Source organism: Natator depressus, chromosome 3 (assembly GCF_965152275.1).
Source record: "Natator depressus isolate rNatDep1 chromosome 3, rNatDep2.hap1, whole genome shotgun sequence".
NCBI lineage: Eukaryota > Metazoa > Chordata > Testudines > Cheloniidae > Natator > Natator depressus.
Window position 1 is genome coordinate 153,344,486 of NC_134236.1, and position 15,689 is coordinate 153,360,174.

At 44.9% G+C, this 15,689-nt stretch overlaps 1 protein-coding gene across 2 annotated transcripts in view; it reads right to left on the reverse strand.

The window, feature by feature from the left end:
* MOCS1 (molybdenum cofactor synthesis 1) overlaps positions 1–14,423 on the reverse strand; it is a 49,758-nt gene extending 35,335 nt beyond the window's left edge. For both annotated transcript variants that reach the window (XM_074949119.1, XM_074949120.1), the window contains exons 1-3: positions 14,193–14,423; positions 2,740–2,872; positions 2,148–2,315 (exon numbers count right to left, since the gene is read on the reverse strand). In XM_074949119.1, coding sequence (XP_074805220.1) covers positions 2,148–2,315; positions 2,740–2,872; positions 14,193–14,336 — 445 coding nt within the window. In that variant the 5' untranslated portion in view covers positions 14,337–14,423. The remainder of the gene's footprint in view (positions 1–2,147; positions 2,316–2,739; positions 2,873–14,192) is intronic.
* Positions 14,424–15,689: the final 1,266 nt, after the last annotated feature.

A 15,689-nucleotide genomic window follows, 5' to 3' on the forward strand; every position in this document is an offset into this window, starting at 1 on the left:
GACCTGTCTTGCCTCAGTGAAAGCTCCCTCCATTGTTAATTACAAGTCCTTTATTTGGGGACCGTGTCTTTAGGTGCCAGACACATGCACAGTAAATTACAGGACAACCTATAAGAAGAAGAAGAAAAAATGCATGTGTAGACCCCTGAATTCTCTAGGTTTTCAACTCACCCTAAGAGAACAAGCCACACAAATACAAGGCCCAAGACACCAATGAGTTAGTCCAATAGTACAATCACCGAACATCCAGTACCATTAACACAAATGGCCCCAACCTGCCCCATTCGCCCCTGACACAAACCAAAATGATCACTCGGGTTCACACATCAGCTACAGCAGGCGAAGTGCACAGGCAGAAAGCTTGAGTGCAAACCACATTCTGAATCCATCCTCCAGCAGCACAGACAACTCTTACAGGATTACGCCACTGCAGTCATGGATGCAAAATGAGCCTTCTACCCCTCCACTACCAAGGCCAGCACGGCTATTTTGCATAGTGAACTGGTTAATTAATCCAGACAGCATAGCCCAAATATCTGACACAAGCACCAAGCATGGGGAAGAGCAGTCAGCATATTTTGCTGATAAGATAAATTGAAAATGTATGGAACACACTGGAACAAACGAAACTGCACTCAAACCAGACTCTGTTACCCACCCTGACACAGTTTGGCCCCATCACACAGCACAAACTTAAGAAGCCCTAAAAAATGTTAGCGCCACAACCTGTGAAATGGATCCATGCCCTTATAAAAGCCAGCGAAGAACAACTATGCCCGCTCTCAATGGAAATAATCAATGTCTCCTTCAGACAAGCACACCTACAAAACTCTTTGAAAAAGAGAGTTTGCCCAGCGCTCAAGAAGCCATCACTGGACCCTGAAGATCTCCCCAACAACCATCTGGTCTCCAGCCTCCCCTTCCTAGACAAAATAACTGAAGGAGCAGTAACCACCAAGCTCCAATAACCACACATGACATGGGCCAACATCCTGGAAGTCTCACAATCAGGGCTCAACACAGAGACAGTTCCACTGGCACTAAATGACATTATGGCCGTGGGCACAAGACTTCCATGTTCACACTGCTGGACCTTTTTGCTGCCTTTGACACAGAGGACCACTTACTAACCCAGCTACATGATGTAGCAGGAGTAGGTGGCCCAAGACTACAGTGATTCCATTCATTCCTCTCCAGTAGACTGAATGGCAATAGGTAATTGCCCCCGCCCTGCTCCAAAGGCACTCATCTGCAGAGTCCCATGGGGATCCATACTATTCCCTGTTATTTTCAATATCTACACAAGCCCACTGGGATTTAGTCAGACCCCCTGGGCTCAGCAGACAATGGGGTGCCCATTGCACTCAACTATATCTCTCATTCTCAAGTGGTGGAACCACTGCCACTAACAAGATGTCAGAATGTCTTGTGGGGGGAACGGGGGCAGAAATCAGCTCCTGGATGAAGTGCAGCTGGCTCAAGCTGAATCGAGGCAAGATGGATACGACACCTCGTCAGAAAGGGGAAATGCACTGAAGAACTAGCAGAGACAGTGTCTCCACCTGCCACTGAAGGCAGACAGCTCTCATTTGTCAGACAGGCACAAAGCCTCAGGCCTTGCTTGACTCCTCAATATGCTGGGCTGACCAGGTAGCACCAGTATCTAAAAAGTGCCTTCTTTTACCTGCAGCTTGTTAAGAAACTTCTTCCCTTCCTCCTGGATGAGAACCTGCCCACAGCAACCCATGCATGTGTCACCTCCAGGCTGGACTGCTGGAATTCAGTCTCTGAAACTGAACATGAAGACAATGTACAGGATTCGGCTGGTACAGGATGTGACGTGGAAGAAGCCCCATCATTTGGGAGATTCAAAAACAGAACGGTGCAAAGCACTGGAGGTTTGCTGTACGCAATAACCCCGTATTGCATGTATTTGGTAGGGTGCAGAGGGAGATGGTGCTTGCAGATGGAAGAGACTATTTGTGAACATTTGATTACACGAATAGGGTTCTCAGATCACGATAGGGAACATCCCCTCAGAGCATAGCCCACATGCCATGCTACTCAATTTGATTAGGTCGAGACATCTTTGTGCTGCATGATTTGCGGTGCTGCTAAAGGAAGAGAAAGCCAGACCAGAAACTTACCCACAATATCAACCACGTCAGGCCGGATGAGTGGTTCTCCACCAGTCAATCGGATCTTGTCCACACCTTCCTTCACAAAGAGCCTGGCAATGGTGATTATCTCCTCGGTAGTGAGCAGCTCTGATTTAGGGGTCAGCTGAACTCCCTCTTCTGGCATACAGTACTGACCTGAATGAGCAATCAAGAAATACATGGGCAAATGGAAGAATCAGCCACTGGCAAGGAACCAACACTGTACTTGGATGCACTTTGCATAGCAACTGCCTGTAACTGCCAATTGTTCTGCCTTGCAGAAATACAGCTAGCAAGAACAGAGTCAAACTAGCAACCCACGGACAAGGCTGCTGGCCTAATTCCTAAAATAACTTTACACCTACTTGACAGGTCTGTAAATAAAAGTTCACCACTTAAGTCTGGAGGGAGGCCAACCCATGGCAAAAATATGGGTGTTGCCAAAACTGTATTTTTCACACAAGGAGTTTTGGTTGAAATTTTTTTCCCCAGCTCTAGTTCCTACAGGTGGGCCACCATATCCTGTGGAGTACATGAACCTCACTGTGACATAGAGGGGGAAGGAAGAAGACAGACTTACATCTGAGGTTGCATTTCTCAGTCAGGGAGATCCGCAGGTAGTTGTGCTGACGGCCAAATCTATCAGTCAGGAAAGCAGAGAAAGGGGCAGCATGTTCAGTTAGGAAACCTTTTCTTCTTGTGCTTGGCAATTCCTGAGGAGAAAAAGCAACAAAACAAGGGGTAGCTGTTTTCATCTTCAAAGCACTGTACAAATGTTAACTGAATCTAAACTTCACAGGGAAATCATCATCCACATTTTATGGAAGGGGAAAACAGAGGCACACAGAAGCCAAGTGATTTTGACCAAGACCAAAAAGTGAGTCTCAGTGGAACAGCTAAGGAGTTCCAGGGGTTTCCCGACTCTCATCCCCTGCTTAATTCCATTGCATCATGCTGCATATTTAAGATAAAGGGGAAGGAACCATATTAAAGTTAGCCACTTTGTGCAGCAGTTGCTGTAGGCCTTCTCTGCAAAGCATTTTGCAAGGACAGTTTGATTCCTGAAATCTATAAAGACAGAGGGAAAGATATACACCCAAAATAGTCAGCCGGACGCCCTCATTGTGGTCCTCAAATTGATCAACCTGGGCATGAGCCTTCCAGGCATTTTGCTGCCTAGCAGAAGAACTAAAAGTTAGAACTGAAAGTACACCACTAGCCTTCTGCCTGTGAAAGTTCAAGTATGAGACAAAAGGCCCTGTCCAACGTAAGAACAAATTGGGCCACTTTGAACGGTTTTTTAAATCTGTGGGCAACAGCCATATTTAGTATAGTTTTCCAGCTTGAATTGTGTTCGAAGCCTCGTGCTGTGGACATGGCTCGGCTAACATGATTCCCAGGTGAAAGGCTCTGTGTAACTAGTCAGGGAGAGCAGTGCTAAAACCCCTAATAGTAATACGACAGTGTTTTAAACAAGGTTGTAACTAACACAATGCTGTTCCCCTCTCCTTGTGTGTGCGCCTAAAAGTGCTAGAAGCACAACACATTTGGGACTAGTTACTCCAGGTTGCAACACTATCTGAAATCCCTGCTTCATGCTCCTGCATGCATAGAGCCCTGCGTGGATACAAAATTTGTATCTGCATCTTATCCGCAAAAATGGTCCGGGGATATCTGCAGATTTGCGGGGCTCTATGCATGTGTAGTTAAAGGAAGTAAACCATCAGCAAGGGAAGGGGGTCAGAGAACTGTACAACAGGGGTCAAATGTGGGGAGAGCTAATAAGAGACTCCCAGGCCTGGGTGGGACAGGCAAATCTAAGTTTCAAACCAGTGCTGCTCAAGACACAAACCGTATTGAGCAGCAGCTAACAAAGGTGGAAAGGGGGAAAAAAAAAGAAACATCGCCCAAGTAGGATGCCAACCCTCTAGGATTGCCTGAAGCCTCCAGGAATGAAAGATTAATCTTTAATTAAAGATTATATCATGGGATGAAACCTCCAGGAATACATCCAACCAGAACTAGCAACCCTAAGCAATGTTTAGTGCACTAGAGTCAAAGTTTAGCATTAGCCCCGGGCCACTGCTTTGCTTACTGGGCCATTAAGAGAAGCTGATGCTTGATTAAAACATCTTAGTTATAAATAATTCTGCATCTCATCCCTTTCACAGAGGGGTGCTGGTAGGAAATCATGCTGTCACCTGCTTCCAAGGGTCAGCAGCTGGTGCTGCTGGCTCCTCACTCAGGGTCAGAACCCCCTACTTATGAAGCACTGACCATCCTCACAGCATGGGGCAAGGACTCCACTCTGGAGATCAACTACAGACCAGTGGTCCAGCAAAATGTCCCTAAGAATGGGGGTATTAGAGAGTTAAAGGAAAGTTTGTCTTTTACCTATTTCCAAGTAAGGAAATTGCAACCATTGATCCTCAGAGTGGGCTGCCCTTATCTCTTAGCTACTTGGGGAACAAACCCAGACTTGTTTGTGGATGGGGATTAAGACTTTACAAAAGCGCTCCAGAAATAGTTATTTTAAAAGCAGAGAAAGTGCCAACATCTAAAAAAATATATTAAAGTGATAGAACAGATCATTCCCAGAGCAAACTAATTAAGAAAGAGCTATTTGCCAAACTTTGCTTCTGCTGATGCCTCCAGGTTCAACATACATTGTGTGGAAGACTAGAATGCTTTCTCTAAGAGGCTCAAACTACACCTGTATGCCTCAGAAATACAGGCATGCTTACAGTCATCTAGATTATATGGCTGGATTCTAAGCTATTATACCAGCATAGATCTGGACATCACTGAAATCAATGGAGTTACACTGGTGCTTATCTGGTGTAAGTAAGAGCAGGTTGAATTGCACAGGCTTCAGAAGTCTGTGGGATTCCCTCTCCACTTCACAATAACGCAATATCCTCATTAATTTTATTTCTAAATCTTTCTGTTCTTGAATAAACCTATTAATAGTGCCTATCAAGCTTGTGCCTGGTTTTCTCCCCACTCCATATCCCCACTATGTCAAGTTTAAACACACCTTTGAGTTGGAGTAAGACTATATAAATGACCTCCCCACCCATATTCCCTGTGGCCACTCTCCATTTCCCTCTCCTCCACCTCCTATCCCATGGTTTATCAGATCATTCAAGCCTCTGGCTAAAGAACTGTGAAAGCTACTGTGAAAAAATCTGAGAGTGAAACCATAATTTGACATAGAAACTGAGATCCATGGTCTGCTATTAACACGGGGAGCTGAGCCTGAGGTTTGAGACTCTGAAGTAAGACAGGGTGACAGCAGCCAGTTCGCTCCCTGCCTTTGGGCTAATCCCTAACCACTTCCCATGTGAGACTACTCCTAAGCTGCATGCTTCAGTATATTAGCAAGTCTGGATAGACAACTGCCTCAGAAAGCTTTACACTTTTAAGGTTTGAACAAGCATGCTCAGACAGACCCCAAAGCTGAAGTCTTGGATGCACTCTTGAGACCACAAGATGTACATTTTTTAAGTATCAGAGTAGCAAGTTTTTCAAGTAGGTCTTCAATCTCACTCTGCTGAAAGCTACCAAGCTTTGCCTGCTGGTTATATCTCTCTACTCCCAGCTCTGCCACTAACCTGTGGGGTGCTGGGCAAGTTATTTAACCCCACGTTACTTCCACTTCCCCACCTGTAAAACAGGGAGAATACTAGTTAACCACTTTTATAAGTGTTTTCAGAGGCTCAAGTTAGAGGAGCTATAGAAGTGGTTTTTGTTTGTTTTTAAAATACCTATATGCTCTTATCTGGTGGTGGATGCTCACATTTCTCCATTTATATTAATCACAATTATATTAAGATTTTATGGAGACCAACTGAATAATTATGATAGACACTGAGCAGTCACTACATGAAGGGAACAAAATAAGGTTAGAATAATGGGAGGAGAGGTGTGAGATGCAATGGAAATGGTTCTTAAAAATGCAATGCATTTTGTTTCCATTAATGCTCTTCAGACACAGCATCATAAAATTATTTAAGGAGACAGGTTTTGTGTTAGCAAGTTAAAGAAAAAAGGAATATTTAAAATCCTGTGACTACAGTGGCCAGTTCCAGACATTCTAGCTATCCTTGTTAGGTTATAATGGGTAAGAGGTTAAAGGTTAAGGATCTGACTGTAAACCTCAAACGTTAAATGAGTGACTGGACTCTAGGGCTGCATTATGTGGAGGATATGGAGAGGATGAGAGAACAAGCCACGTCACAGATGTTAGTCACATCACTCAGGCCACGTCTACACTACCCGCCGGATCGGCGGGTAGTGATTGATCTATCCGGGATCGATTTATTGCGTCTAGTGTAGATGCAATAAATCGATCCCCGATCGCTCTGCCGTCGACTCCGGAACTCCACCAGGGTGAGAGTCGGAAGCGGAGTCAACAGGGGAGCAGCGGCTGTTGATCCCGCACCGCGAGGACACAAAGTATGTGATTCTAAGTCGATCTAAGATACGCAACTTCAGCTATGAGAATAGCGTAGCTGAAGTTGCGTATCTTAGATCGATTCCCCCCCCCCCCCGCCCCGCCCCGCCCCCCTAAGTGTAGACCAGGCCTTTGTGCGCTACTGGAAGGAGCTCAGATACTGTGTTGATGAGCATGGTATAAAAACCTATACAGAAGAGCTATTCAAAGTTGCTGCTGAAAAAGCTCCAGAACTGCTCTGCCTGCACAGGTTGGATGCCAGGAGGTCAAGTGTAGAGGTGTACTAGTGAAGCACAGCCCTGCCCACATTATGCCTGGCTCTAGCCAGCAGCGTTAGTCACTCCATAGTTTAAACAAGGGAGCCCTAGCACTATGTTTAGAGATATTTACAATATTTTCCATACTCTAGATACAGCTAAGCCTATTCCCCCTCAGAAGTTTTTTTGGAGAAGATTTTCTGCGTGCTACTCCTTTGGGTGGGAGACAGGTAGAAGATACACTCTCTGAACAGATCAGCCAGGCAGTGTAGGGCATGTGGGGTGGAGCAAGGTGCAGCCAGACAGACAGCAGAACAGTGGGAGGTGAGAGAGGTGACATCTAATAGCTGAAGCTATTTTGACTCATTCGCAGCTGTTCTAACACTGCAAACCTTTTTAAAAAAGCAGAAACAATCCTTTTGTAGGAACATAATCTTCCCAGAGACCACTGTTCAATTTACTTCCGCTCTCCAACTGCAGAGATCTTGTAATTAAATGGCAAGAGTCCAGAGGACTTTCAATAGCAGCTTGGCCAGTGGACTGGTAAGGTCTGAAAACAGGCACGAAGCACAAGTGTCTGCTTACGTAAAGTGGCTCATTAGCCCTGTTTGGGTACATCTACTTTGCAATTTAAAAAACCCCCACCACACTGAGTCTCAGATCCGTGGTCAGTTGAGTCCGGCTCCCAGGGCTCAGGATGCAGGGCTAAAAATTGCAGTGTTGACATCTGGGCTCAGGCTGGAGCCCAGGCTCGGAAACTTGATGAGGGGTGTGGGTCTCCGAGCCCAGGCTCCAACCCCAGCTTCTACACAGCAATTTTTAGCCTCGCAGCCTGTGCTCAAATTAACTGACCTAGGCCAGCTGCAACTGTGTCACGGGTCTTTTATTGCAGTGTGGACATACCCTTAGTTACCAGTACTTTTACTGTCGGTCGTCCATTTTCAGCAGGCAGAAGGAAATCTATGCCTGCTTCTGTCTGAAGTTTGCTTACTACACTAAAAAGGATGCCAGATTCAGTTTGAACAACAGAACAGTATCAGGTGTCAATATAGGACCCTGGCCCTCTCTGTTTGCATTTGCCAGTAGGTAAAACTGATAACTACAGACACTCATCAACACACAGCCAAGCTCTCAGCTCAGACCCTATACATGATTCATCCATGGTAACTACTAAGAAGGCTTCCAGATGAGCAGGCAGTGGAGTAAATCTACCTTTATCTCCCAGGGGGTAGTGCAGACAGACCACACGGTGTGTCTACCAGTTCTGTGAAGCCTTGTTGACATTAGGGAGTGCTACACCAGGCCTGCACCTAGCAGAGAGAGATGAACCACCATTAGCTCTGGTGGTAATTTCTGGTAAAAAAAATTCCCTAATGTAGAAAAAGTATAAGAAAGAGAGCACACAGCTACGTTTATAGACTTAACCTGTGCTCATCCCTCAACTAACTTTGTGGTTGTTTTACATCCTTTAGTTGCTTCACATACTTTCAGATAACTAGCAACCTTTGCCTATTATAAATGTGAAACTGGCACTCTCTTCAAGGACACAGTCCCAATGTACAGCAAAACCTGCCAAGAGCAACCATTCATGGGAGTTTGCAGAAGTGGATGCTTGTAAGAGGTGGTCTCTCTTCAAAGGTATGGTACTGCCACCCTTACTTCTCCGCTGCTGATGGCAGCACTGCTTTCTGAGCTGGGTGCCTTGCCAGCAGCCGCTGTTCTCCGGCCACCCAGTTCTGAAGGCAGAGCGGAGAGCGGTGGCTGGGCACCCAGCTCTGAAGGGAGTAAGAAAATGTCATTGGTTGCAGATGACAGATGGCTGCTCTTCACAGTTTCTTCAGTTAAATTATAGGGGGGAAAGTTCCATGGCCTCTCCAAGTACTCACTTGTGACGGGTGGTCTCTCTTCAGAGGAGGTCGCTAAGGTAGATTTTACTGTAGTTTTATAAAATCTTTTAGCTGTTTAAACATACTTTTTGAAACTGAAATCAAGATCTGCTTCCTTAATTGAATTTTTCTTCAGTTGCATAAAATGGTTTGTTATTGTAATGTTGCTTGAGCGCTAGAAGCTACTTGTAATTTAAAAGCAAATGCATTGATGCTTTTGCTTTTTCTACACACTAAAAATAAAATAGAAGTCCTAGTTATTAGTCATGACACTCTCATTATAACCTTAGAATCTGTAACAAATCTCCACCAGAAGCATGCAAAAGCTGGTGTAACACAAGGTTATAAAAGATTGACAACTTTAAAGTGAATGAAGAGGGGAAAGCTTACTACCCAGGGCTTTCCCCAGTGAAAGTATGACTCCAACTGTTCCTCTCCCTCTGCCCAAGTGATGCAAACAGAGATTCACCACTAACTCATGTCATCTGGATCTGCAGACTCATGTCGATATGGTCCCTTTAAAAGTATTCTGGAAATAATTAACAATCTTTGCTTGGTGTGTAGCAGACAGGCTTCTGTAAAACAACAGAGATCATGTTTTCATCCTGACTGCTAGAACTTCCTATTTATTAGCTTGTTGTCATATCCTTATACTGGGATACCGTTTAGGGGACTGGTACTGGGAGGAGTCATAAGAACAGCCATACTTGGTCAGACCCAAACGCCCATCTAGCCCAGTATCCTGTCTTCTGACAGTGGCCAGTGCCAGGTGCCTCAGAGGGAATAAACAGAACGGGTAATCATCAAGTGATCCATCCTTAGCTACCTACGTTTCCAGGTCAATCCAACCTAGGCTGGTGCTGACAGCAAGTTCCCACTAATGGTTATTCACAGACACGCGAGATGAGTAGTTGGTAGTTCTCATTCAAGTTTCTAGTGGAACTGTTGTCTACATTACCAAAAACAAAAAAACCCACACCTCTTCAGTTGGCACTCACTGGCATTATCAATAGCCTCAGTAGAAAGGCCAAGGATTAAATGGTTATGGGCCCTGAACTATTTTTATCCCACCTGAAAGGTCAGTTGAGGCACACTGATAGGGGGGAGCTGGAGGAGCCTGCTCTGCTACTGACTGTACTGCTACCTGATCTGTGAACAAAGGACTTCAGACTCCTGGGCTGTCAATCTGACACTTTATATTAGCACTAAGATGTTTAGAAGATCACACTGAATAGTTTAAAATTATATATATATATAAAAACAGTTATTTCTGTAACTCTCCGTGACAGGGTGTCAAGCCTCCAGATGTGTCAATCAGATTGTGCTTTCTAGAGTAATTTTTCCACAAATATAAAAAAATTAAAAAAAGTTATCACCAGAAATATTAACACCCATTAGGAATATCGCAAGATGGCCTAATGCAGGGGTTCTCAAACTTCATTGCACCACGACCCCCTTCTGACAACAAAAATTACTACATGACCCCAGGAGCAGGGACTGAAGCCTGAGCCTGCCTGAGCCCCGCCATCCTGGGGGGGGTGCCAAAACCTGAGCCCCACCCCCCAGGTGGAGTGGGAGCAAAGCCAAAACTCAAGGGGTTCAGCCCCAGGCAGGGGGCCAGTAACCTGAGCCCTGCCACCCAGGGCTGAAGGACCTAAACAAATTGGAGGATTGGGCCAAAAGAAATCTGATGAGGTTCAATAAGGATAAGTGCAGGGTCCTGCACTTAGGATGGAAGAATCCAATGCACCGCTACAGACTAGGGACCGAATGGCTAGGCAGCAGTTCTGCGGAAAAGGACCTAGGGGTGACAGTGGACGAGAAGCTGGATATGAGTCAACAGTGTGCCCTTGTTGCCAAGAAGGCCAATGGCATTTTGGGATGTATAAGTAGGGGCATAGCGAGCAGATCGAGGGATGTGATCGTTCCCCTCTATTCGACACTGGTGAGGCCTCATCTGGAGTACTGTGTCCAGTTTTGGGCCCCCCACTACAAGAAGGATGTGGATAAATTGGAGAGAGTCCAGCGAAGGGCAACAAAAATGATTAGGGGTCTAGAGCACATGACTTATGAAGAGAGGCTGAGGGAGCTGGGATTGTTTAGTCTGCAGAAGAGAAGAATGAGGGGGGATTTGATAGCTGCTTTCAACTACCTGAAAGGGGGTTCCAAAGAGGATGGCTCTAGACTGTTCTCAATGGTAGCAGATGACAGAACGAGGAGTAATGGTCTCAAGTTGCAATGGGGGAGGTTTAGATTGGATATTAGGAAAAACTTTTTCACTAAGAGGGTGGTGAAACACTGGAATGCATTACCTAGGGAGGTGGTAGAATCTCCTTCCTTAGAGGTTTTTAAGGTCAGGCTTGACAAAGCCCTGGCTGGGATGATTTAACTGGGAATTGGTCCTGCTTCGAGCAGGGGGTTGGACTAGATGACCTTCTGGGGTCCCTTCCAACCCTGATATTCTATGATTCTATGATAAGATACAGCAGGCCACAGTGCTGCATGCTACAGCCTCACCCGACACATCCCTCCCACAACACTCCTCTTCATTCCTCATGCAAAAAGCAAAGGAAGACCACAGATCTGCAACATGTATTGTGTGTAACATCTCATTCCGGAGCCACAAGTGGGTAGTATTCGGGGGATAATTCCTCCTTCGTTTAGGTGGATGGCAGAAAGGAGCCCCATATTCAAACCCTACCGAGGGGCATGCCAAGTGGCAAACGTGATCATATTTAGAATATCTGCATAATCTATAGCGAGCAGTATCTGATTTTGGTGACCAATCTGAGTGCTTATTTTGTGGAAGGAACTTGGAAAGAATATCCCTCCTGCTATTTGACCCCCAGAAGGGAGAGAGAAGAAAGGGGGATACAGAACCCCATTTTACATGGAATAACTGGCATTGATTGGCTGCTTAAATCACAGGGGGATTCAGATGACATTTTAGACCACAATACAACTGCCACCACCATACACATAAAAGTCACAGATCTACCCACCAGATATCCCAAGTGCTCTTCCCTTCTTGCAAGCAAAAAATTTAAAAAAATTAAAAAAAAAAACAAAAAAACAAAAAAAGGTGATTGACAATATTCTGCTTTAAAACCTGCAAAGTAGCATTCAAAAAGAGCAAGGTATTCCAGATTGCATTTTTAAAATTGCTCAGTCTCTAGGACGGCAATTTTAGACTTAAAGCTCTGCTTGTGGTCACATAATTTAAACAAGTCTACTATGTGACCCATCGAAAACCAAACAACCATTTTTCTAACTTATTGAGCCAATTTTACTGACAGGTAAGTTGTTTACTGTCAGTTTGATTACTTGTAAAAAAGTATTACATCCACCCTCAGTTTAAAAATATTACTGACTTCCAGTAATCCAGAAACCAGCACCAGAACCTAGTCCCAGTCTGTTTTTCGCTCGTTAAGGGGCTGCCATGTGAGAGAGTGTCATCAATAAATCATGTAAAACTTGTGATTATTCTGTATGTCAAGTCCTATTTTTGCAGATGTGTGCCAGACACTTACACTCTGCATGTTTCTGTTGTGCCCTTCCACCCCCAGTTTGGCACCGAGGAGGTGGAATTAATTTTCGAGGCATCTAACAGTTAAGTTGGGAGCAGCCTAGTTAGGACAATGTTTTTGCTGAGGAAATTCAGTTTCAAGACAGCTGTGCAAAGTAAACAAACAGCCTTCCTACTAGGAAGTCCACATGACCTCTTGGGTTACATCCAGTTGATCATCAGATGACCAATTTCAACAAAGATGGCCACTTCTGGCATTTACAGATAATGTGCTTTTGAATAGTGTACAGTATATCCAGAACAGAAAAACATTTTTGCTGAATGACTTGTTCACTACAAAATGGATAAAGGAGATGTAATTTCACTATTACTAAACAAGAGAATAATACACTGTAATTAAGAGATAAGTATTATTATTACACTTGAGACAAAAAACCGCCTGTAATGGGGGAGAGGGGGTATTATCGCTTAAAGTTAACACATCCAGGTTGAACATTTTAAAATGCACAGAATTCCTTACTCGTAACATGGTAGATTTTAAATTCTTTCAGTATTTATAAAATCTAATTTACTTTTCACCACATATACCATTTAACTATCTGGTTTTTTTCTCATCTTGGACAAGTGAAAAACTATTCAGGTTTCACTATTGTTTTCAGTCAATTTCAGTTCCAGTGCTAGGATATAATAGTTGCAATTACTCCAGAGGAATATTTAAACAGAAACCAGAAAATGTTGAATGAAATCAAATTTAAAGTAGTAGTACATTACTAAACACAACACTTAAGTCTGGAGCTTAAACTGTGTGACATTATTTCCAGTTATAAAAGGTTACTTGTACAGCGGTTGTAAAAAGTCACCCTTTAAACACAGACCTCCCCTTTGAATCAACTCACAATTATGATAATAGAGAACATTATTCTTAGATATTTCCGCAATTTTTTAAAAAAATAGTTAAGATTAGAGGGATACAGTTTTCACCTTCGTTCCCAGCTGTGAACTGCCATGTGGCACTGTTGTCTCCTCTTAGCCAGCTGCCACATTCCAGTCCAGATGTGGTTACATTTCACTGGTGAGCCCAAGGATTTCTGTACATGATATTTCTGTAAAGCACTTTAGGATCTCTCAAGGAGAAAAAAAAGTGCTATCTAAAACCAAGATCATCAGTGTTCAAACAGTAGTTGCCCGTCTCAGTATTAAGGAGACAGAAAAGGCACAACAGGAGCTCCTTTAACAGATTTTTTTTAGAATTATCTACAGTCCACCCATTTTTTTCTTCCTTCTAGATAGCTACTTTGAGGGGAAAGTGGACTGTGCAACTCAGCTTTCCAAGAAAGGCAGATTTAGCAGCCTGCAGCTCACCATGATAGGCATTTTCACAAGGCTACCTCCTCCATACAGATGCCCAAGGTCTCCGGGCACATTCTGTAAGAGCAAACAGTTGTGCCAATACCTTGTTTAAAAGCCCTCACCCCCCTGCTGCTCAGCTGTTGACCCCCCCGCCCCACACACACACACACTTCGCCCCAGAGGTGGCCTTTTGTCAGTGTTAATTGCTATGTAAAGTATGACCCCCCCCCTTCCCCAAAGCCAGGTAACCCCTAGCCTCCAAAACGCCCTCTTCCTTGGCACCCTCCCCCTAAATAACTACTGCCCCACTCTCCTCTATGCATATAATCCCCAGGGGCTGGCACCCACCTGATCCTCAAATCCAGGCACCCTCTGGCCCCCTCTCCCTAGCTAACTCCCACCCCACCAGCCCCCCCATTTAACTCCCTCCTTCCCAGCTGCCCCCCACAACCTCCCTACTGAGCCAGACACCTGCCCGCCTACATGGCTCCCCCGCTGCAAGGAGCCACGCCGCCCCGGGGCTCCCATTAACCCCCCGGGCTGCTGCCCGCCACTCACCTGCGCCGGGGCGGGGGCAGCCACAAGCGCTTCCTGCTGCTGCTGCTGCCGCCGCACAGGAGCCCCGGAGCTGCAGCCCCTGCCCGGCCGGGCACGGAAGGGCCCCCGCAGGAGACACCCGCGAACCCCCCGCGCCGCTGCCATAGGCCCTGACTGAGCCCGGCCCGCACGGATCCGCTACCTGCGGGGCAGCTCACGCTGCTTCTGCCCCGGACAGCAGCCGACGCTGTCGGCCTGAGTCACGTGGGGGGGAGAGGCCCCAACCAGCCAATCGCAATGCGGGGACGGCCGAGGTCGCCGTGCCGCATGCTGGGAGTTGTAGTTCCTCAGCCGCTTCGGGGGCGCAGGTGGTTCCAGGCTGAAAGAAGTAAAAACAAAAAAACAGCACTTTTTCTTTTTTTTTTTTTTTGGTAGTCTTAGATTTTCAGGTTTTTTCTGCCTTGTGTTTCCTGGGAGACTCAGAACACCTGAAGAACTGGCAGGGATTTGGTATCAGAAATACCATCGCAAAATGGACAATAGGATTGTTATTCAGACTGTTCAAAAGTTTGTTTTTGCTAATTCCTGGTTAGCTCAAGTGTATGAGAAACATTTGCAAGAAAAGATATTTTTGTTCAAAGTCTTCAAAAGAACTGAGAAATCTCCCAGTCCATTTCTCTGGGTCCTCCAAGGAGTTCTCTAGCAAAAACAGGGAAAACAAAACTTTACATACTCAGTACTTCTAAATTTAAAAAAATAATTAAAAAAAACCCTTTAATGGTGGAGATTGATAGGTAATCATGCTTCCATTTTGCTTTATAAAGCACGCGTTTGCTCCAATTGATGGCAATATGCTAGTTCAGTTGATGGTAATATGCTGGTACCTTTCATTCCTACTTTTGTTTTTCTTGAAAATAATATTGCACCACAGACATTTTGTATATATGCAGAAATTGAACAGTAGGTCTCTACCAGCTGTGGTCCAGATCCTGTTTTCAGTTATCAAAAGCTTAAACCCCTACCATTTGAGCTAAAAAGGCAACACGTTTAGTTATGATTAAGCAGCTGGCTGTTACAGTCACTGTTCAATTAAGCAAACAAATATTTTCAATAATAAAGATAATGACAGGGTTCAGAGTAGCAGCCGTGTTAGTCTGTATTCGCAAAAAGACAAGGAGTACTTGTGGCACCTTAGAGACTAACAAATTTATTTGAGCATAAGCTTTCGTGAGTTACAGCTCACTTCATCGGATGCATTCAGTGGAAAATACAGTGGGGAGATTTATATACATAGAGAACATGAAACAATGGGTGTTACCATACACACTGTAACCAGAGTGATCACTTAAGATGAGCTATTACCAGCAGGAGAGCCCGGGGGGCGGGACCTTTTGTAGTGATAATCAAGGTGGGCCATTTCCAGCAGTTGACAAAAACTCTGATGAACAGTGGAGGGTGGTGGGGGGAAATAAACATGGGAAAATGCTTACAGACAGCCCCCCAATCTGAAGCAAATAC